Source organism: Rana temporaria, chromosome 13 (assembly GCF_905171775.1).
Source record: "Rana temporaria chromosome 13, aRanTem1.1, whole genome shotgun sequence".
Taxonomy (NCBI): domain Eukaryota; kingdom Metazoa; phylum Chordata; class Amphibia; order Anura; family Ranidae; genus Rana; species Rana temporaria.
In genome coordinates, this window is record NC_053501.1 from 73,057,468 (window position 1) to 73,084,400 (window position 26,933).

General features: G+C 45.0%; 1 protein-coding gene across 1 annotated transcript in view; it reads right to left on the reverse strand.

Annotated features, from left to right (window-relative positions):
• The window catches only part of RMDN3 (regulator of microtubule dynamics 3), a 97,657-nt gene that overhangs the window by 13,612 nt on the left and 57,112 nt on the right, over positions 1-26,933 (reverse strand). Inside the window, exons 8-9 of the mRNA XM_040333578.1 lie at positions 1,477-1,552; positions 1,207-1,284 (exon numbers count right to left, since the gene is read on the reverse strand). Coding sequence (XP_040189512.1) covers positions 1,207-1,284; positions 1,477-1,552 — 154 coding nt within the window. The remainder of the gene's footprint in view (positions 1-1,206; positions 1,285-1,476; positions 1,553-26,933) is intronic.

Consider the following 26,933-nt stretch of genomic DNA (forward strand, 5'->3'; position numbering starts at 1 on the left):
ATGGCAGGAGGGATTCCCCCATCAGTACTGTCTGTGTTGATGGAAGATCATGCAAATTTATTTCCTGCAACCCGTGGTTACATGAAAGTAATATGCACCGTCTACGTCTCTGGCCTGTATAAGAGCTGTCCAGGATGTAGAAGTTCTCCATAGACCAGACTGGATGCTGAGGTAAGTTCTGGTGTGCGTCATTTTAGAACGCTTTATCTTTTTGGCAAAAGAGGCACAATAATGCTATATTGGTACATAGGGAGGCTGGAATTTAACATATTAAAGCAGAGTTCCACTCATTTATGTGTTTATTAAAAGTCAGCAGCTACAAAAAGTGTAGCGGATGACTTATAATAAAAACACACAATCACCTGTATCACGGTCCACGATGTGGCATCCCAAACCTTCGCTTCTCTACCCCGCCTCTCTGCGGTGCCAGCATTGCAAGTGTGGGCACCCGGCTGTTATAGCTCGCGGCTCCACAGACTGGTGCATACTGTGCATGCTTGAGTCGCACAGCTCCTCCCCATTGTTCCAGCAATGTTCTGGGACCTGCAACGTGTATATTGATATTGTGTGGGGGGTGTGCTTAAAGCGGAACTTCAGTTTTTGGGTCGATCTCCGCTTTAAAGCTATGTGCCGCAAGAACAGGATAAATTATATAAGTAGAGTAGTGGTCTCCAAACTGTGGCCCGAGGGCCAGATGTGGCCCTTTGCTAGCCTTTATCCGGCCCTTGGGTCACTATTCCTCCCTATTATATGAGGCACTATTCCTCCCACTGACAAACAATGGAGCACTATTTCTTCCACTGATACCAATGTTGGGATACTATTCCTCCTACTAATAGGGGCACTACTACTCCTCCTCCTCCTCCTCCTCCTCCTCCTATTGGCCACCAACCCTAAGGCCATATTTATTCTAACCGATGCTGGGCTCAGGACTTTTTCTACCCTGGCTGGCCACAACCCGGCCCTTCTCAAGTCTGAAAGACAGTAAACTGACCCTTTGTTTGAAAGGTTTGGAGACCCCTGAAATAGAGGATAACAGCAGACCATAACCCTGTAGTCAGCAATATAGTTCTGCCAACAATGTGATGCCATAACCCCCTTGTTGAACTATATTGATAATAATGTTGTCTGCAAAATTTCTCTCTGGAGTGTAACTTTAAGTGTAATGGAAGTATAATAAAACACAGCTTGTTATGTTGCACATACCTGATAGCACCAACGGCCAAGGAGATAATAGCACTTTGAGTCATCAGGCTGTAGAGTAATTGCTTTTTCAATGTGCTCCTAAAATTGACAAACATGACCAAAGCAAATGAGACGTGGCCCCTGATATGAAAAGTAACTTACTAAAACATGAAACAGCTAATATTTCAGATATATTACTATAAAAATGTCTTAAGCACTCTTTGGCATAATACTTTCTTTCCCCATCAACAAACCCCGACCATATTGTTTATATAAGCCTATTCCAAATACCTTAAAAATGTATCCAATTTGAATGCGCTTCTGAATGCCTTCATGCTCGGATAGTTGCCCACAAAGGATGGCAAACCTTTAAAACAAACACTACTGTTAAAAAAATAAAAAAATACAGTCTTGTAATTATATGGTCACACAACTACTACAAATCTTTTTCCTTACTTCTAATTAAGGATGAGCTCCAATGTGTTCGCAAAGCCTGCCAGGAAGTCGGCACTGTGCTGCGCTAATCACAGGCAGCGAGACATTTCCCGAACTCTGCAGCCACGCATCGGGACAATGTCTCACTGCCTGCGATTAGCGCAGCGCAGTGCCGACTTCCTGGCGGGCTCTGCATGTGGGCTTTGCAAACACACCGGAGCTCATCCCTACTTCTAATGTAAGATACAAGCAGAATCAGGAAATAGTGAACTCATCTTCCTTACTATGCTGCTTAGCAGATGTATGTGAACCACAAGATTGGCTGAACAGAATAGTAAATTCTATGGCTAGTAAAAGTCCACATACAAAGTTGTTCAAATGGAGATTCAGCCGTTTACTTGGAATTAAACATTTAAAACGATAGCTTCCCTTTCTCGACTTTTGTCAAAATGATGCTATGAGGCAAACAGCACATCTGCTTATAGTGCTCCAGGTGATCCCATCGGTATTGTAGTGAAAATAAATGAATTGGTGTCATCACCAACAACAGTACTAACCCTTAGAGGAAAGGGTAACCGATCAGATGAAACCAAAGAGCCTTCTCACTGGATCCAAACCATGGGTGTCGGGAATGCAATGATAATGCAAAAATAGAGGAAAACTTGGACAGCCGCACTCCAAAAAACGTTCCTTTTATTAAAACTGGTCACAAAAAAATTAGGGCTGGGGAAATTAAAGATTAATTCCTCGATTAATCTTTAATTTTTTTGATCGATCAAAATTCTTGATGTCACCGGACAGCCTGGACAGTGAGACTTACCCTGCTGGATGCGAGCAAACTGCACCCATTGGATTGAGGTACCTTTGCATCTGTGGAGCAGGAGGATGCATCAGGCTCCATCAGGGGAAGGGGGCAAAAATAACCATCGTTTTCCTGTTCTAAGCAGTTTTGTGCAGACAATTCTTTGTGTATCGAATTTGCTCCGTGCGAAAGACTGTTCAGTTCTTCAGGGTATATTGTCAATAAATGCGATTATGTCTGCTTCCAGAAAATGTAAACACTCTGGTATGTCTACGTGACTGGCTAAAGTGATGCCTACTTGCCTGCTATAAAGTGACTGACAGTGAATATACTAGATACGTTTTATAATTAAAGTTAAATTAACTTTCTATGTTTTTCTTAAAGTTTAATAAGAAAAAATTACTTACGTCAGTGCTACAGTTTGAATTTAAAATGTATTTATGTGAACTGTGAAAACTAACTAGTGTCGGGTGATTGTATATAGTGTATACCACATTTACCACTGACTAATGCAGGATCAGATAAAAAGTAGTTGGATCTGTAAGTGCGTTATAATTAATCGAAATTAGTCGATTAATCGATTAAAAAAAAACGATTAATCGAACACGAAAATTTTAATCAGTAACAGCCCTAAAAAAAATACAAGCCACAGCAAAAAATAGAACAGAAGCTGACACGTTTCACACTGTCTCCCAGTGCTTAATCATAGCTATGATTAAGCACTGGGAGACAGTGTGAAACGCGTCAGCTTCTGTTCTATTTTTTGCTGTGGCATGTTGTTTTTTGTGACCAGTTTTAATAAAAGGAACGTTTTTTGGAGTGCGGCTGTCCAAGTTTTCCTCTATTTTTGCAGTACTAACCCTTACACCCCACATATTTCCCAAAGGAAGTTTGATTCTTTATTATAAAAAGCATTTAAGTGGAATATATACTATAATCCTGTTAGTTTAGTATAAATTATTTGCAAATATTTGAGATTTAATTCATTAAAAGTTTAAACATATTATAAGAAACTCAATGTAATAAACACCGCAATGGTTTCCCCATGGAGAGGTCCATATGAATGTGCCAAGATCTGCAGATGTGTGTACTCTGTACGGTCCATCGGGGATTCCCAAACACTGGGAATAGGAAGGAGGCTAGAGAAAGGGAAACTTAATACAACCACCCATTTAGCTGAATAAAGATGTATTTTTCTTGATCAGCCCCATATTGTAGTACAGCTCTAACTATTTGTCTTGCCTTTTATTCACACTGAAAGCCTGCTGTGTGGGGATTGCTGTGCCTCCACTCTGTTCTGAATGTGGTTATTCTACAGACATTGGAAAGATGCACAAAGCCCACAAGTAAAGATAATACATATATTTCCCACGGCCTTCCCAGGCAGCTGAAAAAATAGACTGGGTTTCACCATGAGGGGAGAGAAGAAATGCAAGAACAGATAACACAGAACATATATTTCCTCTCTCCATGGGGCAAGAGGATACACAAGACAAGAAGTCTGCTGACCAATACCAACTAAATACTCAACTCCCATAACAAAAAAAGTGACATCCGGCCCATTGAAAAATACTGACTCTGCAAAACAAATCTAACTGCAGAAAAGATGGCTTTGTACATCGACATTATATCTAATTCCAAAACAATTTGCTGCTGGGAGAAATACACTCGACAGCTACAATTGTTTTTGTAAGAGTAAAAAAAAAAAAAAAATGTATGCATCAGGTTTATCAAAAATAAACATGCAGGTAGAGAAGGCAAAAATGTTGTAAAAAGAAAAGCATTCAATATAAAATATTAAAGTGGAGTTTCCATCCCAAATTTCTTTTTTCATTATTGTGCTCATTAGACCTAAAAAAGTAAAAAAATAATTTTACTCATCTGGAAATGCCTGTTGCTATGCAGTCCCACAAAATCTGCCTTTGAAACCACCTAGGGTTCTGACATCATCTCCCTCTAATGCTCCTGTGAAAGGTGTGTCATCATTTCCCAGGATGCAGTGCGCTGTCCAATTATCACTCCCCATCCAAGACTTCCAGGAAGTGCTTTGTGGGCTTCACAATGCCCACAAGCAAAATGACAACGGTGTAGACATAGTTTTATAAACTATCTTTTTTGAATATCTATGCGGATCGGCGGCAGATTGTAAAATAGTAAGTGACCGGATTTATATTATAAAAACGCAGGATGAAAGGACATACATTTAAAAAATGCTAATTGTGGTTGGAACTCCGCTTTAACATGCAATCCTAAAAAACAAAAAATTTAAAATATTTGTATTGCAATGCGATGATATATATTGACTGGCCAGCGATACAGGACTACACTGTATACGTTGTGTGAATCACAACAGTGACTGAACAAAATTACAGCACGTAAAAGGGTTTACATTTTCCCATTTCAACTGTGTAGCCTGAGGTCTGCCTGGATTTTATCCTAAGACCCCTTTCACACTGAGGCGATTTACAGGCACTAGAGGGCTAAAAATAGCGCCTGTAAAATGCCTCCCCTGCAGCCCCGGTGTGAAAGCCTGAGTGCTTTCACAATGGGGCGGTGCGCTTGCAGTATGTTAGGAACAGTCCTGCAAGCAGCATCTTTAGAGCGGTTTACCTGCCCATCGAAATGAATGGACAGCGATGCAGAAACGCCTGCAAAGCGATTCGTAGCGGTACTTTTGGGGGGACATTTAGCCCTTTCTTTGGCCGGTAGCGGGTTAAAAGCGGCCAAAAAGCGCTGCTAAAATTCACCACTCCTGCCCGAATAACAGCGGTCCTGTATTTCTACATCCGTGATCAGGTCTGTATTGCTGGTAATCAGTAGGTCCTTGTTGGTGCATTCACCATCTGACCCATGAAAATTGTCCTGTAAGACATTTAGGAAATGGCGGGCCTTAGCTGAATGCGCAAACAATTGTAATCAGCAAACGATTCATGTGCAAAAGAAAGTGATTCCACATAATGAAAGTCCTAACAGCGATGAAAGCTTTTAGTGTTAAATTAACAAAATAAATGCCTAACTATTGGTGTTCTCACAGCAAACATATAGTACATGGGTGCTCAACCTGTGGCCCTCCAGCTGTTGCAGAACTACAAGTCCCATCATGCTTCGGCCTTTGGGAGTCAAGCCTTTGCTTGTTTTTTGGTCCGTTGGCATGGACCATAGGGTGAGTACATGGATTGAAAAGTGGCTACAAGGGCGAGTTTAGAGGGCAGTGATAAATGGGGAGTACTCTATTGTGGAAAGTGCGGTCCACCAGGGTTCTGTCCTGGGACCAATCCCATTTAATGTATTCATAAACGACCTGGAGTATGGGATAAACAGCTTGAGCTCTGTATTTGCGGAAGACACTAAGCTAAGCAGGGTAATAATTTCTCCGCAGGATGTGGAAACCTTGCAAGAAGATCTCAACAAATTAATGGGGTTAGCAACTCCATGGAAAATGAGATTCAATGTAAAATAATAATGCATATGGGTGGCAAAAAATATGAATTCAATCTACTCACTGGGGGGGGGGGGGGAGAACCTCTGGGGAAATCTAGGATTGAAAAGGATCTGGGGGCCCTACGTATCGTCACGTCACTTCATCAGGGGATACAAGTCACGATGAAGTCACGTGACGTAACGATACGTAGGGATTGGAGCACCGGGTACAGACAGAGTCTGAAGTTTTAATACGAGTTCGGCGCTTGTGGATGTTTTACTCTACTTCACTACCTAAATGTGAGTTTATTTGTTTTTATTAAATGCATCCATTATATGGAGTCACGCTATGGTCTATCTTTCGCTCTTCTTAATGCTCCCATGATACATTGAGCCTTTCTAATTGGACTTATGAGGATCTGATTACACTCCTACCTGTAATGCTGACACTCTGAGGGGGATACGAGTTCGGCACTCGTGTATTTATGCCCGCTGTTCTTTCATTCATGTGAGTGCATCTTCTCATATCTTTACCCGTTTGAGGTACCCTCACAGTGTCACGCTATATGCATTGCATATATCTTCTCTTTTCCGTGACACACATTGGCCCTTGAGAGCTGTCTTAGGAGCCAGGTGGTGTTCACCAGCCTATTCATCCAGCTGCGATCAGTATCTCTGTTAGCTGTTTGGACAAACAGCCGTGAGGTGAGCTGCCAGCACACTCAGAGGGGTCATCACTGAAGATTTCATTTTTGAATGCTGCATCTTGGGTGGAGGTGTTTCATCTAGACACTGTTCCGTGGAGGAATTACTGGATTTCTAGATCTGACCTTTATTTATGGACAGGACTTTATCACATGTGTGATTTTTGACAGTTTTGCACTTTTTTCCACTTATTTTATACTAGTTTCGGTGTTTGTATATGTAGTAGCAATTTTACTATGTATTTTTACTGTTAAACCTTTACAGGATTATAGGTGTTTGTTCACTTTCATCTGTATTGTTCATTTTAGTATCATCAGATACCCTTTTTCTTTCACCGTTTAGTTCACCCACGATCCCTTCACTTCCCATTCCCTTTCACTTCACCTTTCCATTCCCTCCCCCACAGCGCAGCTACCATACTTTACATTATTATCACTTTTTCTGTTAGGATCAGATCCACAGGTGCTGCTGCAGTTCTCTCCCCCCCCCCCCCCATTAGACAGTAACGGAGTTCTCTATTTTTATTTTTTATTTTGGTGGTATTTGATCATCTCTGCGTTTTTTTTGCGCTATAAACAAAAAAAGAGCAAAAATTTTGAAACAAAAGCAATATTTTTTACTTTTTGCTTTAATAAATATCCCCAAAAAATATATATATGTATTAAAAAAAAATGTTTTTCTCCGTTTAGGCCGATATGTATTCTTCTACATACTTTTGGTTAAAAAAAAGGTGAGGAAGGGGTTAAGTGTGTCCTAGGGAGTGATTCTAACGGTGTGGGGGATGGGCTACTAGTGACACGACACTGATCACTGCCAATGATGACGAGGAGCAGAAGATCAGTGTCTTGTCACTGGGCTTTTTTTTTTTTTTACACAGGCACCCCCCCCCCGTTCTGCTTCTCCGTGACACGATCGCAGGCTGCCGGAGAACATCGAGCACGGTTTCTTAAAGGGGACGTACAGGTACGGCCATTTGCCTACCGCTGTCATTTAGCCTACATAAATCGGCGCGCAGCGGTCGGCAAGTGGTTAAAAATATCAATACCCCTTGCGGACATCACCAATTGTGGAAGAGAGTTCCACATTCTTACCGCCCTGACAGTGAAAACCCCCTTGCGTAGTTTAATGTTAAACAGCTTCTCCTTCAGGCTCATTGTGTGGCTCCGTGTCCTCTTACACTCCGAGACTGAATATTTTTTTTACCTATGCTGGGATTTGTAAATCGCTATCATGTCCCCTCTCAAGCATCTCTTCTCCAGTGAGAATAAATTTAGTGCTTGTAGTCGTTCTCCAAACCTTTCATTAATTCTGTTGCCGCTCTTTGTACTCTCTCCAGCACATCCCTTCTTAGGACTGGTGACCAAAACTGGACGGAATACTCCAGATGTGGTCAGACCAGAGTTTTATAAAGTGGCAGGATTATAGTTTTATCTCTGGAGTATATCCCCTTTTTTATGCATTGTTTGCGTTTTTTAGCCCCCCCCCCCCAAACTGCATTATTTTACATTTCTCCACATTACACCTCATTTGCCATGTAGTTTCTCACTGTATTATTTTGTTCAGGTCTTTCTGCAAAATCTCTATATCCTGAAGTTATTGCCCTGCTTATTTTTGTGTCGCCTGCAAAAACTGAGATTGAGCTATGTATCCCAACCTCTGTATCATTTAAGAATAAATTAAACAGAATTGATCCAAAGACAGAACCTTGGAGTACCCCACTTACCACGCCAGACCAGTCTGAGTCCATGTTATTTAGCAACAAAATGTATATCAGTAAGACTCCATTCACACATGGGCAACGCGACTTCCAGCACGACTTTGGGAGGCAACTTGAACATTACTCGAGTATGAATCACAGTACGACCTGAGACAACTTACAAGGCAACTTCAAGTTGCCTCCAGGACAGGAGGCTTTCCAGTGGCCAATCAAACAACAATCAGCTCTGTGGGAGGGACGAGGGAGGGAGGGGTTTGCCTGAGAAATGTATGTTCTCTTCCTGTATTGTTGCTTCTGTTAAGACAGTGATCCGACTTCTGAGGCGACTTCTATTGAAATCAATGGGTACAAGCTGCCTAGAAGTTGGATTGAAGCAGTACAGGAACCTTTTCTGAAGTCGGAGCGACTGCAGTAGTGTGCATTAAGACGGCTCTCATTCACTTACATTGATTTTCGTATGCAGCGCGATTTGAGACGACTAGGGGCGACTTGAAGTCGGATCCAAAGTCGTCCCTGTGTGAATTAGCTCTTAGGCCCCGTACACACGGCCGAGGAACTCGACGTGCCAAGCACGTCGAGTTCCTCGTCGAGTTCTGGGATGAAGCCGCCGAGGAGCTCGGCGGGCCGCCTTCTCCCATAGAACAACGAGAAAATAGAGAACATGTTCTCTATTTTCTCGTCGAGCTCCTCGGCGGCTCCATCGAGCCAAAACTGTACAGACGACAGAGTTTCTCGGCAGAATCCGGGTTTTGACCGAGTTTCTCGGTGAATTCTGCCGAGAAACTCTGTCGTGTGTACGGGGCCTCAGGGTTTCCATCTACTTTAAATGTAACCTATTTGATATACCGTATTTATCAGGGTATTGCGCGCTCAGGCGTATAGCGCGCACCCCTAAAGTGGACCCGCATTCCTGTGAAAAAAAGATTTTAGTACTTACAGTTTTGGTGTCTTGCGCGGCGTCCATCGGCGGCCTCGTCGGGGCCGGCGTCCGTCTCCGGCTTTGGTGGTGTCCTCGTCGAGTCCGGCGTCCTTCTGCGGTGTCCTCCCTGCTCGATCTCTGCTTCCCGCACTGAGTTTGAACTACTGCGCCGGCATATACCGAGCACAGTATACTCGTGTATAGTCGGGCAGGCTCGTCTCCTCTCGCGGCCATGTCGGGGCCGGCGTCCGTCTCCGGCTTTGGTGGTGTCCTCATCGAGTCCGGCGTCCTTCTGCGGTGTCCTCCCCGCTCGATCTCCGCTTCTCGCGCTGAGTTTGAACTACTGCGCCGGCATATACCGAGCGCAGTACACTCGTGTATAGTCGGGCAGGCTCGTCTCCTCTAGCGGTCACGTCCTGTACGTCCAGGACGTGACTGCGAGAGGAGCCAAGCCTGCCCCGCGGGTATCGGCGTATATCGCGCACCTACGATTTTTCCCTGAATTTCAGGGCAAAAAAGTGCGCGGTATACGCCGATAAATACGGTTTATTATTGTTAATTTTCATAGCTTTATAAAGAAGTCCCTCAACGTATCTGTAGAAAATGTTATATTGCATTAATGTAAATGTTTTCAAGGAAGTCAAGACTAGCTGGATACTGGCCAGCCACATAGTACAGGCTTTAATCTTTTTCGGATTTAACAACACCCGATTCACCTGATGGAATTACGGAAATGGTATTTCCAGAATAAAAAACATGCACTGGATGTGCCTTGTACTATGTTGCTCTTTGTACTGACATTTATATATTTTTTGAGAGTGAACCGACAGTATGATACAACTGAAATATAGTTACTTTGCAAGATACCTCAACTATAACAAATGTCATTGCTACATTGGAGTACATATCCTGAAGTAATGCATTCCCCCTAGTGAACTCTGTGTAAGTGGCCTCTATGTTTGACACAGATAGGAAATAATTGAACCAACAGCCCCACAGAACAGTTATTCTTCCCATAACCTGCACAACGCTCCTGAGGGAGGATCCGGTCATAAGCTGACATGCAAACAAATACGATCCATAAAGTACTCACGCAATGAAACTCAGCACTGATGCAAAAGGTTTACATAAATGAAACCAAGGAAGAAATTTTACGCCAAATCAAATACAATTAAACTATTTACATTAAGTTCTGCTCAACACTGTACAATGTACAGACAAAACAAGAGCTTAGTGCCTGAATCAGAAGTGCTTTTTGTTAAATAGAATATACAATGGGATCACTAAAATGAAAACTGGGCACAACACATATGTTGGAGACCTGGATGTAGCAAACCATTTAAATTACTTCTGTCCGGTCATCGCAGAAAAAAATTGCACCAACAGAAAGAAGTTGGGGAATCATATTGGTTCTAGCAATGGCGGTTCATTTCTCGGATTTCTGGAAGCAGAGGTAGCAGAGGAACTGGGTCGGTTCAAGGTTAAAGGGGTTGTAAGGGTAATTTTGTTTCCCTAAATAGCTTCCTTTACCTTAGTGCAGTCCTCCTTCACTTACCTTATCCTTCCATTTTGCTTTTAAATGTCCTTATTTCTTCTGAGAAATCCTCACTTCCGGTTCTTCTGCCTGTAACTACACACAGTAATGCAAGGCTTTCTTCCTGGTGTGGAGAAAGCCTCTTGAGGGGGGGGGGGGGGCGAGCTGGAGTGTCAGGATGCCCACACAGCTCCTTTCTCTATCTGCAAAGTAGAGAGTGTCCTGACATTCCTGCTCGCCCCCTCCCCCCTCAAGAGGCTGTCTCCACACCAGGGAGAAAGCCTCGTATTACTGTGTGTAGTTACAGACAGAAGAACAGGAAGTGAGGATTTCTCAGAAGAAATAAGGACATTTAAACGCAAAATGGAAGGATGAGGTAAGTAAAGGAGGACTGCACTAAGGTAAAGGAAGCTATTTAGGGAAAAAATGTTTTACCTTTACAACCCCTTTAATAAAGCAATGGGCCCTGAAGGTATTCATCCCAGAGTTCTTAGAGAACTTTGAGGTACATTTTTTTAAGAAGGTAATACAATAATGCAACGTACAAATGGTACAAAAATGCCCAAATACAACAGGACATGAGGCATTCTGAGTATGTAGAGTATATATAGAGTATATACTAGGGGTGTTGAATATAAATCACAGCATCGGTGCATCACGAATCAGACGTTCATGATGCTGCAAGTCGGCCGAATTGATGTCTGGTGACGTCATCTGTCGCTCCGTGTGGTGCTCTGCCTCTCTGGGAGAAACACAGAGCCCCTCCCCTTTACTGAAGCAGAAAGTCAGCTGATGAGCCGACAGCCAGCACAGTGCAGGGGGAGACAGTGCTCAAGGAGACACGACATCAGGAGAGGCTTCACTGGAGGCACCACAAGGAGACACACTGAGCAGTATGGAGGACAGGGAATCGACTGACACCAAGAGTGCTTTCACACTCACAGTTCCCGGGCATTGGCGGTTAAACGCCGCTATTTTTAGCGGCGCTTTACTGTCGTTTTGCCGCGCTACCCATTGACTTCAATGGGCAGGGGCACTTTAGGAGCAGTGTATTCACACTGATCCTATCCCTCCACTACCATCACCCCTCTGCCACTGATCCCAGCCACCCCTCTGCCCCCGATCCCACCATACCACTACCCTCGATCCCACCGCCACTGGAGAAAATGTATTTCTTCTGAATGCTTGAATTTTTGGATAAAAAACGTTTTTAACCATGCACACTTGCGCAGTAATCGTGATGCATTGCGCAATCAGATCGAAACGAATCGTGGACAGGATAATCGTACAGAACTACAATATAGAAATATAGTTATACATTAAATGAATATAATTTTAAAGGTTAAAAAAAAAAAAAAAAACACACACGTTATACTTGCCTGCTCTGTGCAATGGTTCAATCCTCTTCTTTTTGGGCCTCTGCCGGCAGTCCTGCCCACCCACCCCCTGCTTATTAACCCAATAGCAATTTAATATGCTTTCATGCACATCAATGGATCGAAATGTGGCTCAGGTGAGTATAAGGTGGGGCTGGGGTGGGGAGCTGCACATTGAAAGTCTTACCTTAAAAAACTTCTGCCACTTTAAAAAATTGCCTAATAAAACATCTTAACATTCGTCACAAAAAAAAATGTGTAGCATATGTTGGGGATTGTCAGAGCGTTTTTTCATTCCAAATGAGTAATTCTAAATTATTCAGAAAAGCACAGTGTACTTTAAGTAGGCTTCTACAACAATAGCCAAGGCTAGAAGGTAAAAACATTGTAAAGTTACTGCATCACATTATATTAACACAAGATGCAGACCTTGTAACCATAAAACACTGCTGAGAGGCTAGTAATAAAGTGTGTGCTGTTACCATACTCCTGGGCAGGTGGTATTAACTGAATTTATGAGGGATCCCCAAAACACTCGGCATCTGTTTGGAGGTGACAGGTGATGGAACACTGACACTTTAACTAGAACACAGGGGGCCTTTGTTTAACTTGCTGCAGTATGAATGTGCTGGCATGTCTATTCAATAATCAAATAACAGCCCAAGGAACAATTCTTATAAACATAGATGTAACTTTAAGGGGTAGCCGTTCAGAACATTTCTCAACAGGCTCCTATTCTATTAAATTTTAGTCTTCATAGCTTTAGGGTAATACAACTGAATTCAGCAATCCAATATGTCCACACCACAGTATTTTACTTACATTACATTATAACACACTACTGCACTCCGTTGCATATATTACATACTTAGAACTGTATTGTATATCAAAAGATTTTTTTAATTTATTATTTTTTTTATACTTTTTTTTACATATCAATAACACCAATAATAATCCCGAGAAGTGTGGTGTACATTTGTATTCAGCCCCCCTGGATCAATACTTTGTAGAACCTCCTTTCACTGCAATTACAGCTGCAAGTCCTTTTGGGGATGTCTCTACCAGCTTTGCACATCTAGGAGGGGGACATTTTGACCATTCTTCTTTGCAAAATAGCTCAAACTTTCAGATTGAAAATTGCTGTTCACAAAAACTCTCCAACCAAAGTCTTGTCTTCTCAATTGGATTTAGGTCTGGACTTTGACTTGGCCAGTCTAACACATATGAATATGCTTTGATCTAAACCATTCCATTGTAGCTCTGGCTGTATGTTTAGGGTTCTGCTGGAAGGTGAACCTCTGCCTAATTCTTAAGTCTTTTGTGGAGACTAACAGGTTTTCTTTGGCTCCATCCATCTTCTCATCAACTCTGACCAGATTCCCTGTCCCTGCTGAAGAAAAGCATCCCCACAACATGATGCTACCACCACCATGTTTCATGGTGAGATAGTGTGTTCAGGGTGATGTGCAGCATTAGTTTTCCACCACACATAGCGTGTTGCTTTTAGGGAAAATAAATAAATTTTGGTCTCATCTGACCAGAGCCCCCTTCTTCCATGTTTCCTGTGTCACCCACATGGCTTCTTGCAAATGGACTTCTTATGGCTTTCTTCTTGCCACTCTTCCATAAAAGGACAGATTTGTGCACGATTAATAGTTGTCCTGTGGACAGATTCTCCCACCTGAGTGCTGGATCTCTATAGATTTTTCAGAGCAGTGTTAATTTCATCAACGAAAACGTTTGTCAATTTTCATCAGCAGCATTTTTACAGTGATGAAAACAAAAAGCACAGCACATTTCTGTCAACTGCCGAAAACTATGATGAAAATCTATTTTGTTTTCGTTAACTAACAAAAACTAAAACAAAAATGTGAGGCAGGGACATTTACCCTCGCAAAGTAACTTCTGTTTTCCATGGAGCTCCACCTGCTTCCGCCAGCATTACAGGCCTTTTCGGGTTAGGCCTGTTAGGGTTTTCCCTTGAAAAATAAGGCTAGGACTCAGGGATTGGAACAGGGACCTCCCCCAGAGGTCAAAGGTCAGAAGGCGGGTTCCCAGAGGTCAAAGGTCACGAGGCGTGGCTCACCCACCGCCACCAAACTGTACCGCCTACCCCAACTAAGTCGGGGAATGAACAATTAGGGGATAGTGTTTACAGGCCTCCGAATCTCACACCGGGATGACTGCCAGAGACCAGAGTAGCACTGTGCATTACAGTCAGGCCTCCTGAGGCCCGACGAGAGCCGCACTTTCGAGTATCCTGACTCACAACAACAGAGTACGTAAAGAGCAGTGAGCAGATAGAGTACCACTGCGAGTGTGTAGTGTACATTACAATTGTAGCACTGACCCCCGAAGGAGCTGCTGGTTTAATTTGGGCCTGCACTCTACTAATAAACCCCACTAACTTGGCTCAATCCCCTTGGCACAGCTGTGATGCAATGCAATACAATACAATGTAAGACAATACAAAATACCTGTATTATAACCCCAGGATCCACTGACTGCACTTGGAGTGAGAAAAACAGTACGCCACAACAACTGGATACTTAACCAGAGATATATTTTACTGTGAAATATGCAAATAAGTGATTACAGTAATTGTGCTGTCATCCCAACGTAAGACGACAGCACAATTGATTTAAACATAAGCTATTTGAAAACAGTATACATAAACATTTTATACCTGGGAGCTCCCCCTACTTTATTAGCTATGCGTGAGATCTCACTTAAAGTACTTGGTCCTGGATCTTCTTTTCTTCGCTAGCTAAAGTGATTTGTAATCCACAGTTTTGATGAGTCAAATTGAAGTGAATTTGCTCCTGGTATAACTGCAACAACTATTTTAAAATCGCTTGAAACGTCAAATTAGATAGGCCTCAGGCCTTCTCAGTTTCAGTTCCTCTGCTCCTCTGTGGAACTATAAATCCCAGTGAGGCCTGCATATGAGTCTAACTGTGTGTAAACTTAGCAAACTGTGGGTCGTGACCCGCTCACCCACTGGATCGGAGCTCTGGGTAGTAACTTTTGTTCAGGGTCCTGTGACTACAACTTGCTTCTCCGTCAGCTCTGTTCAGCTCCGCTGGATGGATCCGGTTCTCTGATGCTCGGATGAGTGTCTCTCAGTCTCTGCAATCCGGCCACTGTCCTCTAGCTCTCCGAGCTCAGCCTTTCGCTCCCCAGCAGCTCGGCATCCGCCTCCAGAAGGCTTTTGTTTACACTCCTGTCTCCCCTCGTCTCCAAGGCAACCAAAATCCTCAACCAAAACATCTCTCTGCATTACCAGTATTTGGTCACTAGATGGCTCCAAATACTTAAACATAGCAATGTCCATAGACGTTGTATTAAAGTATGCAAACACACATCAATATACAAGAATGTCAGCGCTACACACTCCCCCTACTTTATCTCTTTGGTCCTCCAAAGAGGTTCAAATTGCTAACTCTATTCTGCATTTTAGCCTCTATACGGTTATACAATACAGACAGAGGAGCTTCCCACCAATTGTCATATGATGGGGAGCTATCCTGTGCACTCACAGCTGATACTACTGTGTCTGGTACAGATGTGCCAAGGGGTGAGGTGGGGTTGTCCCTTACTGAATCAAAAGTAGAGGGACCAGACAGTTCAAGGTTTCTTTTGCTGACAAACTGAGATGCTTCAGAGCATTCGCCCAATGTATCATAAGTCAGTCTGCGTGGTGGGCGAATGTCTCTCTTTGCTCTTTGTACTTTCGGGGTATCCATTCCTTTTTGACAAATGTCGTCATCCCTCCTCTCAGTGACTAAAAATGGAGAGTAAATAAGAGTACTGGGCTCTTCTGCAAGATGAGTTGCCGGCACAAATTCTGGGGCCTCTGCCCTGAGAGTTCCGTTATTATCCTCCTCTACTTCTGAAGAGATATCAGCATCTGTTTCTGAAGTTTCCGGAGGCCACAGCCAACTCATCTCCACTTCCTCATCTTCATCTGTAGAGGGTGCAGGCTGAGATCTGGTTATTGGCCTACACACATCGGTGGATGTGGATGGGAATTCCTCCTCTGTGCTTATCCTGACTGCCTCAGTGAGAGGTAAAAGGTGATTCCGATGCCAGGTTTTTATTGGCCCAGTGTTTCCTTCTGGCTTGATTTCATACACTGGGAGCCCTGGAAGCTTCCTACACACAACATAAGGCTGTGATCTCCAACGATCAGCCAACTTATGCTTGCCTGGGATGCCTAGATTCCTCAGCAAAACCCGGTCACCTGGTTGAAGATCCTGAACTCTTACTTTCAGGTCAAAGTTTCTCTTGTTCCTGTTGACTCTGGAGTTCGAGGTGGCTTGAGCCTGCTCGTAAGCTATCTTCAGGCTCCTCCGCAGCCTATCCACATACCCTCTATGGGAGGTCTCTGATGTGTGATCCAAGGAGGAACCAAAAGCCAGGTCCACTGGTAATCGGGCTTCACGGCCGAACATCAATCTGTAAGGTGAATACCCAGTGGCGTCACTTTTGGTACTGTTGTAGGCATGAACCAGTGCAGTAATGTGTTTACTCCAATGGGGTTTCTGTTCCGCAGTCAACGTCCCCAACATATTCAGGAGAGTCCTGTTGAACCTTTCCGGTTGAGGGTCCCCTTGTGGGTGATAAGGAGTAGTCCTGGACTTTTGTATGCCTAGTAGATCCAACAGTCTTTTTATTAATTTGCTCTCAAAGTCCCTTCCTTGGTCCGAATGTATCCGTTGAGGTAAGCCATAATGGACGAAGAACTTTTCCACGAGAGTCTTTGCTACTGTGGTTGCTTGCTGGTCTCTAGTAGGAAATGCTTGGGCATAACGGGTAAAATGATCTGTTACCACCAAGATGTCCCCCTGCCCACTCAGATCGGATTCCAAACAAAGAAAGTCTATGCAGACCAGGTCCATTGGTCCCTGGCTCTCCAAATGGCCCATTGGGGCAGCCCTCTGGGGCAATGTCTTTCGTTGTATACACCTGAGGCAGGAATGACAGTAACTCTCCACTTCTTTCCTCATGTGAGGCCAGTAGAACCTGTCCCTTACTAGTTGGAAAGTCCTCTCGGCTCCCAAATGACCATGATGATCGTGTAAAGCAATCAGTACCCTCTCTCTGTGCTTTTCCGGCTGGAGCAGCTGCCACTTTGCTTCTGGATCATCAGAGGGGCCCCTTCGGTAGACCACCCCTTGTGGCAACTGCAACCGATCCCATTCTTTCAGTATCAGCCGGGCTTCCTTCTTGGGGCTCTTCTGCAGCACATCAGACTGTTGATGTTCCAATGCCTTCAGCACCAGCCCACACAGTGGATCTTCCTCCTGATCTCTCCTGAGATCCTTTCTGGATAGCTTGGGGAGACCCTCTTGTACAACCTGGGAGACGTTGCAATAGCACCTGGGTACTCCCGCTGAGGATACTCCCACTTCTTCAGCTCTGGCCCCACCTCTACCATGTAGACTTGTCCCTTCACAAAGGGCTCTTACCCCCTCTGGAGTAAGTTGAGTCCAGTCTTCTGATGGATTTCGGTGGTCATGAGGCCTTCTTGATAGAGCATCCGCATCTCGATTACCAACCCCTGGTCTGTACTTCAGGCTGAAGGTAAATGCCGAGAGAGCAGCTAGCCACCTGTGACCAGTGGCGTCCAGCTTTGCAGTGGTGAGCAGGTATGTGAGGGGGTTGTTGTCCGTCTTTACCACGAATTCAGCCCCATAAAGGTAATCCTTCAACTTGTCTACCACTGCCCACTTCAGAGCCAGAAATTCAAGCTTGTGAGTCGGATAGTTTCTTTCGGCAGGAATCAAACTTCTGCTCACATAGGCGATCGGCTGCAGATGCCCTTCATGCTCTTGATAGAGCACTCCTCCCAGTCCGTCATGGCTGGCATCCACATGCAACTCGTATGGTTTGGCAGGGTCTGCATAGGCCAAAACCGGAGCAGTGGTAAGGCTCCACTTCAATTGTCTGAAGGCTTCCTCACATCCTGGAGTCCACTGGTCCTGGATGGACTCTTTCTTCCTTCTGGGCCCTTCTTTTGGCTTCCTTGACTGATCTGGGCTTACACTAACTTCTTCCTGTTTCTTCAGGAGCTCAGTGAGTGGGTGGGCTATTTTAGCGAACCCCTCCACGAACCTTCTGTAGTACGAACAGAAGCCTAAGAATGACCTGAGTTCAGTCACGTTGGTGGGCCTTGGCCAAGAAGTGACAGCTTCTAACTTCTTGGGATCGGTTGCCACTCCCTCTTCAGACACAATGTGTCCCAGGTAATTCACTGAGGGCTGGTAGAACTGGCATTTTTCCATAGAGAGCTTCAGACCTTCATCATGAAGTCTCTTCAGGACCTTCTCCAGGCGTTCTTCGTGCTCTTCCAACGTTCTTCCAAATACTATGACGTCATCCAGGTAAACTAGTACTTCAAGTAGGTTCATGTCACCCACTGTTTTTTCCATCAACCTCTGGAACGTTGCTGGGGCCCCAGACAGGCCTTGTGGCATCCGGTTGAACTCAAAGAATCCGACTGGGGTGATAAAAGCGGTCTTCTCTTTGTCTTCAGGGCACATGGGGATCTGATAATACCCACTCTTTAAGTCCAGCACACTGAACCACTTTGCTCCCGACAGGCTATGCAGAGCATCCTCTATCCGAGGTGTGGTGTACTGGTCAGGAATGGTCCTCCGGTTCAGGGTCCTGTAATCGATACATAGGCGTAGGGACCCGTTCTTCTTCCTGACCACCACTATTGGGGAGGCATAAGGACTCCTGGACTCCCGGATAATGCCAGTCCTCTTGAGTTCAGCCAGTTGTTCCCTCAAATCTTCCAGATCTCCCAATGGGATTCGCCTAACCCTTTCACGAAACGGCTTGTCTTCCTCCAGTTGAATTCGGTGGGTGGCACTCTTTGCCAAACCCACATCAAATTCACTTTTTGAGAAAGCTGCCCTCCATCTCAGAAGTTGGGCTTTAGCTCTTTCTCTCCATGCAGGAGTAAGAGGCGTATTCTTTGGGCAGAATTCTTCTACAGGGATTTCTGCTGCTGGTCCTTCCGTCGAACCACATGCTGCGACTGGAGTTGCTGGGCTGACCTGTCCTAACAGTAGTCTGGCTGGCACCCTCACTGGCACAGCTGCTGTGTTGCAAACACTGACTGGAACTTTGCCGTGAGTCCTCTTCAATGCCCTGGTGGGCAATACTTCAGGGATAAGTTCTAACCCCTTTTTTTCTTCCTGGCTTGTATTTTCAAGGAGAATGAAAGGACCTGTTTTTTTCCAGCTTAACTTGACGGAGGCTCTCAGGCAGACTACTTCACCCGGCTGGACTAACCTCTTTTCCCTATCCAGGAGCCAGATTTTCCCCACTCCCTCTTCAGGAGCCTCTTCCTCCTGTCTAAGGTCTCGGTATGTCTGGGCCAACATTGGATGTATTTTAGTTGGGAGGGTCCCCTTCTGCAGCACAAGCGGTGCAAGTAGCCTCCTCACCAAGTTAGTGTTCGTCCCAATGATGAGGGAATTTTTGTCAGCCCCTGGGGGACGAGGGCACACTATGGCCAAGGTGTCGAAAGTCTCAGCCTCTCCTGCTGTACTTGGGTCGAAGGTGAGTCTGACCGGCAGGTAACCATCATATGGGAAGTTCTGGGTGCCTAATCCCCATATCTCTAGTTCCTCCAATTTCTGTAACGGCAGGTGCTTGAGATGTCTGTCATAGAAATCCCTGTAGAGCAAGGTTACTTGGGCTCCAGTGTCCAGCAGGGCTTTCGTATAAATCCCCTCTACTTGGATGGGAACAACTGGGGAGGGTCCCACTAGCTTGGGGGGAAATCCACTGATTGCAGTACCTGTGACATGCCTGGTGGCTTGTACCTTCGCCTTTGGTTTTGGGGGTCTCTCTCTTTTCCATCCTGGCTTGTTGGTGACCTCAGTGGTCAGGGGTATATGAGTCGGTGTGGAGTTCGCTATTGCAACCGGGCGCCCAATTGACTCCTTCACTGGGGCCCTCTGAAGTTTTTCCCCCAGTTGTTTGGATTTTGTTTCAGTTACTGGGCTTGGGCACACTCGCCTGAGATGTCCTACTCCTCCACATTTGAAGCAGACTCTCTGTGTTTGTTTCATAAGATGGTTAATGGTAGGAGTCTCTGGAGGCTTGAGTGGCAGGACTTCTTCTGTCTGGGGTTTCACCAGACGAGTCATCAACATGGTCATCATCTCCAGTATTTCTTTCTGGGTCTGGAACAGCTTCTCCAGTTCAGTCTGACCTACGGGTAGGTGGTGAATAGGTGAAAGCCATGATCCCTGTTCAACGCTTGTTGCCAATACATTAAGTTCCTGAGTGTCTGAGGGGACACCTATCTGCTGTATTTTAGCACTTGTGGTGCTAGGAGGTTGAAGTTTCCCCTGTTTTTGGTCCCTCTCAATCTCCATTTTATCCGCTTCATTCACTTTCTCAATGAGGACCTCATCCGGAGTTGAGGGATCTTCCAAATACTGCTTCAGTTGTAGCTTGATATAGTCACTCCTCAATCCCGTAGTCACAGATCTCCTAAATTTCCTCTTAACTGGCTCGGCTCCAAAATGCTCTCCATTTCCTTCTTCCTTTGATGTGAACAGCAGGCGGTCCTTGAGCTCAATGGCCCGAAATAGGAAGTTCTGAGGAGTCTCTCTACTATCCTGTGTCATATTTATCAGTCGATGAAACAGCTCAGTGGCATCTTCCTCCTCATAATAGCTTTTCAGTATCCTCTTTAGCTGGTTCAAGGTCAATCCACTCTTCCTCTCCAACATGCCCCTAACACTTGAACCTGGGCTGATGGCATGGATTACAGCCTCTCTAATTTCCGATTCCAGATATCCTTTCTGTAGCCCCAACTCTATTTGGTGTAGGAGGCTGGTGTAGGACAGTTTGTCCTTCTGCCCTCTTTCTCCTATCTGGCCGTCAATGTGGAAATCCTTCCGGATGGTTACTTCCTGCAAGCGGCCCTGGGTGCGTTTCTTCAGTACCTTCCCAGTGTTGGGCGTTATCTGGCCATCTTTCTGGTCCTCCAAAACGACACGTAACCCATTAATGCGTTCAGCTATCATACTGGAGGTCTCCTGAAACCTCTCCTGTATGTTACAGTACTGTCGCTTCAGATCAGCCAGCTGTCGTTCTGCCAGTGATTTAACAGCAGCCTCTGCTTTCCTGTCTAAAGGTTCTAACTGCTTTTGACTGGGAGAGCGCCCTTCATGTTTGCTGGGGTGTGTCAGGTGGAACTCTGTCTTTTCGGACAATTTTATACTGGCACCATGGAAGTTTTCAGGGACATCCCGTTCCCACTCTATCAGTGCATAGGTGCAGTCGGTCCCAGGATCGGGTTTCACTGCGACCACGTAAGCCTTTCTGTCCGGGGACAATGCTTGTACCACCTCTTTAATTTGTTTCTTTCCCCAGTCGCTCCCTGGAAGTTCAATGACCACGCTCGCTTCTGAGCGTGTCCCTTCTGCTTCGCACCATTGGACTACTTTGATGGGGTCCATGATAGCGTGAAGGGGCGGGCTTGCTTGTAGAGTGACAGGAATCCCGGACGAGCCCCCACGTGTAGCACTGACCCCCGAAGGAGCTGCTGGTTTAATTTGGGCCTGCACTCTACTAATAAACCCCACTAACTTGGCTCAATCCCCTTGGCACAGCTGTGATGCAATGCAATACAATACAATGTAAGACAATACAAAATACCTGTATTATAACCCCAGGATCCACTGACTGCACTTGGAGTGAGAAAAACAGTACGCCACAACAACTGGATACTTAACCAGAGATATATTTTACTGTGAAATATGCAAATAAGTGATTACAGTAATTGTGCTGTCATCCCAACGTAAGACGACAGCACAATTGATTTAAACATAAGCTATTTGAAAACAGTATACATAAACATTTTATACCTGGGAGCTCCCCCTACTTTATTAGCTATGCGTGAGATCTCACTTAAAGTACTTGGTCCTGGATCTTCTTTTCTTCGCTAGCTAAAGTGATTTGTAATCCACAGTTTTGATGAGTCAAATTGAAGTGAATTTGCTCCTGGTATAACTGCAACAACTATTTTAAAATCGCTTGAAACGTCAAATTAGATAGGCCTCAGGCCTTCTCAGTTTCAGTTCCTCTGCTCCTCTGTGGAACTATAAATCCCAGTGAGGCCTGCATATGAGTCTAACTGTGTGTAAACTTAGCAAACTGTGGGTCGTGACCCGCTCACCCACTGGATCGGAGCTCCGGGTAGTAACTTTTGTTCAGGGTCCTGTGACTACAACTTGCTTCTCCGTCAGCTCTGTTCAGCTCCGCTGGATGGATCCGGTTCTCTGATGCTCGGATGAGTGTCTCTCAGTCTCTGCAATCCGGCCACTGTCCTCTAGCTCTCCGAGCTCAGCCTTTCGCTCCCCAGCAGCTCGGCATCCGCCTCCAGAAGGCTTTTGTTTACACTCCTGTCTCCCCTCGTCTCCAAGGCAACCAAAATCCTCAACCAAAACATCTCTCTGCATTACCAGTATTTGGTCACTAGATGGCTCCAAATACTTAAACATAGCAATGTCCATAGACGTTGTATTAAAGTATGCAAACACACATCAATATACAAGAATGTCAGCGCTACACAATTACAGCAGGCCTGAGGTGAGGCCTCCCCTCAGACCACTGTCTGTCCAGAGCACTGTGTATGCGCACATTACAGGCCTCCTCTGACTACTGGCAGTGGCATCCAGGGCACTGTGCATTACAGGCCATTCCTCAGACCACCATCAAGTACTGTGCAGCATTACAGGCCTCTCGGACCACCATCCCAGAGTACTGTGCATTACAGGCCTCCCCTCAGACCACCATCCAGAGCACTGTGCAGCATTACAGGCCTCTCATACCACCATCCAGAGCACTGTGCAGCATTACAGGCCTCCTCAAACCGCTGTCCAGAGCACTATGTGCTTTACAGGCCACCTCACAGCACTGTTCAGAGCACTGTGTACAATGCATTACAGACCTCCTCAGACTGTTCATGACCAGAACACTGTGTGCATTTCTGTCCTTCTTAGACTGTCCATGTCCTGAACACTGTGAATTACAGGCCTCCTCAGACCACCGTCCAGAGCACTGTGCAGCATTACAGGCCTTCTTAGACCGTCCAGAGTGGCTAAATTTGTATTTGAGTTTGTTAATACCATAAATAACATATTATTAGATTTTTTTTTTACTCCAGGAGTATATAATGGAGTTTGGAAATGATATAGAAATGCTTAAACAATGCCTAATACAATTTAACACATTAAATCCTAGTTGACTAAAATAATTTTATTCAACTAAAATGTACTGGAGATTTTAGTCAACTAAAATTCAACTAAAACTAAAAAAATTGCATTTTAGGAAAAAGACTATAACTAGAACTAAATAAAAATTTGAGGCCAAAATTAACACTGCTCCAGAGTTACCATGGGCCTCTTCGGTGCTTCTCCGATTAATGCCTGACCTGTCAGTTTCTTGGTAGGTTTTCAGTTGTGCCATACTCTTTCCATTTTCAGATGATGGATTGAACATCCATGAGATGTTCAAAGCTTGGGATATTTTTTTTTAAATAACCTTTTTTACCAAAAGAAAAACTTTTTATTGAGGTAAAGACATACAGCTCAAGACAGTACAACCAATAAAGTAAACCGCACGATAAACGTAAACACACAGCAAAATTAACAGTTCCATACCCATAATAGGTTTCAATGGTAAGCCCTCCCAAACTTACTCTGAGCTATTATGGCATGCCTTAATTGTATGTAATAGAAGCGCATGGAAATCGGTAGGTCAAACTTATCTTGTAAAGCCTGAAATGACAATACTTTTTTTTGGAAGATTTGTCAAATAGCACCCCATATCTCTTCCATAATGCCCTGTGTTGCAACTTGGAAATTTCAAGGTAGGTACCATTCGACCAAATTGGGCTGAACTCAATGTACCCTGTCAATCCCTGCAAATATCTAGTTTAACCTCTTGACCACTGGGCACTTAAACCCCCTTCCTGACCAGACCAATTTTCAGCTTTCGGTGCTCTCACAATTTGAATGACAATTACTCCGTCATACAACATTGTACCCATTTGAAATTTGTGTCCTTTTTTTCACACAAATAGAGCTTTATTTTGGTGGTATTAGATCACCTCTGGGTTTTTTATTTTTTGCGCTATAAAAGAAAAACGACCGAAAATTCTGTAAAAAACAAAAAAAACAAACTTGTTTCTGTCATATTCGCAGGTTATTTCTCACACACAGCATATGCATACCACGAATGACACCCCAAAACACATTCTGCTATTCCTCCCGAGTATGGCGATACCCCATGTGTGCAACTTTTACACGGCGTGGCCACATACAGAGGCCCAACATGCAGGGAGCGCCATCAGGCGTTCTGGAGCACCCAGGCCAATTCTGACATTTCTCTCCTACATGGAAAAATCACAATTTATTTGCTAGAAAATTACATAGAACCCCAAAACATTATATATGCGGAGTATTTGGGTATTGCAGAGTATTTGGGTATTGCAGAGTATTGGGGTATTGCAGAGTATTTGGGTATTGCAGAGTATTTGGGTATTGCAGAGTATTTGGGTATTGGGGGTATTGCGGAGTATTGGGGGTATTGCGGAGTATTGGGGTATTGCGGAGTATTGCAGAGTATTTGGGTATTGCAGAGTATTGGGGTATTGCAGAGTATTGGGGTATTGCAGAGTATTGGGGTATTGCAGAGTATTGGGGTATTGCAGAGTATTGGGGTATTGCAGAGTATTGGGGTATTGCAGAGTATTGGGGTATTGCAGAGTATTGGGGTATTGCAGAGTATTGGGGTATTGCAGAGTATTGGGGTATTGCAGAGTATTGGGGTATTGCAGAGTATTTGGGTATTGCAGAGTATTTGGGTATGGCAGAGTATCGGGGTATGGCAGAGTATCGGGGTATGGCAGAGTATCGGGGTATGGCAGAGTATCGGGGTATGGCAGAGTATCGGGGTATGGCAGAGTATCGGGGTATGGCAGAGTATCGGGGTATGGCAGAGTATCGGGGTATGGCAGAGTATCGGGGTATGGCAGAGTAACGGGGTATGGCAGAGTAACGGGGTATGGCAGAGTAACGGGGTATGGCAGAGTAACGGGGTATGGCAGAGTAACGGGGTATGGCAGAGTAACGGGGTATGGCAGAGTAACGGGGTATGGCAGAGTAACGGGGTATGGCAGAGTAACGGGGTATGGCAGAGTAACGGGGTATTGCAGAGTAACGGGGTATTGCAGAGTAACGGGGTATTGCAGAGTAACGGGGTATTGCAGAGTAACGGGGTATTGCAGAGTAACGGGGTATTGCAGGGTAACGGGGTATTGCAGGGTAACGGGGTATTGCAGGGTAACGGGGTATGGCAGGGTAACGGGGTATGGCAGGGTAACGGGGTATGGCAGAGTAACGGGGGATGGCAGAGTAACGGGGTATGGCAGAGTAACGGGGTATGGCAGAGTAACGGGGTATGGCAGAGTAACGGGGTATGGCAGAGTAACGGGGTATGGCAGAGTAACGGGGTATGGCAGAGTAACGGGGTATGGCAGAGTATGAGGTATGGCAGAGTATGGGGTATGGCAGAGTATGGGGTATGGCAGAGTATTGTATGTATTGGGCAGGGATAGCTGAGCTGGGAGGGATGGCTGGATCTGTGACTGCAGTTGTCACAGATCCAGCCACAGCACTGCTGACACCCCGCGCTCCCCCCCCCCTCTCTCCTCTCCTCTCGCACTGTACCGAACGGTACAGAGAGGAGAGGGAGGAACCGGCGTCATCAAATGACGCCGGGTTGTTTACAAGTGATCGCTCCGTCATTTGACGGAGCGATCACGTGGTAAACAGCCGCGATTCGCGGCAATTTACCGTGATCCGTGATGCGCCGGGTCTTCTAGACCCGGCGAGCATGGACACTTCCGCGAGTGCGCCCCAGGGGATGCGCAAACGCGGAAGTGCACGAGGACGTCCCAGGGACGTCCTGTCACAGTAACTCGACCGCGCTGTAGCAGTATTTTTGCTATAGCGCGGTCGGCAAGTGGTTAATACACATTTTTTGAAAAAGATTACATGTTGAATATATCTTATGCGGCTTACTGAAGGCCTGAGCCTCAAACGCCACTGGAACGGTGTCGCTCTGTACTGTTTGCAGCATCACAGCTTCAGAAGAGCTGCTGTTGGCGCTCTCCCGTTCTGTGCTCAAACACATTGTACCTATAAGATGCTGCAATTGAGCAGCAAGATAGTATAAATAGGGATTTGGCAAGGCTAGACCACCATCGTCCTTAGGGCAGCGCAGGCGTTTAAGTTTTACGGAATAAGGAATTTACTATCCTAAAGGTTTTAAGGGGAACCAGAACTGTGGAGTTGTGCAGGACGTACAATAACTGGGGCATAAGAATCATCTTATTTAAGTTCACCCTACCAGCTACAGATAAGTGAAGGGAATTCCATGTTTTCATTTGATCCCGGAATCTTTGTAACAAAGAGGAAAATAAGCCCCTCATACTCCCCTATACAAGGTGTTACCTGGACTCCCAGGTATCTGAATGAGGAAGCAATTGGTATGAAACATTCATCCAAAAGGTTTACCCCCCACATCAATGGGCATTATGGTGGACTTTGTCCAATTTATCCGAAACCCCAAGTAGTTACCAAATTCCGTTATGGTGGACATAGTTTCCTTAAGAGAGCCTTCCACGTCTCCAAGCAGAATCATTGTATCATCCACTTAGAGCATCAATTGTTCCTGTCTCCATAACAGGAACTGCTTGTGTGACTTTGTGGTGCCCAATGGCCAACTCCCCTCCGAAGCCG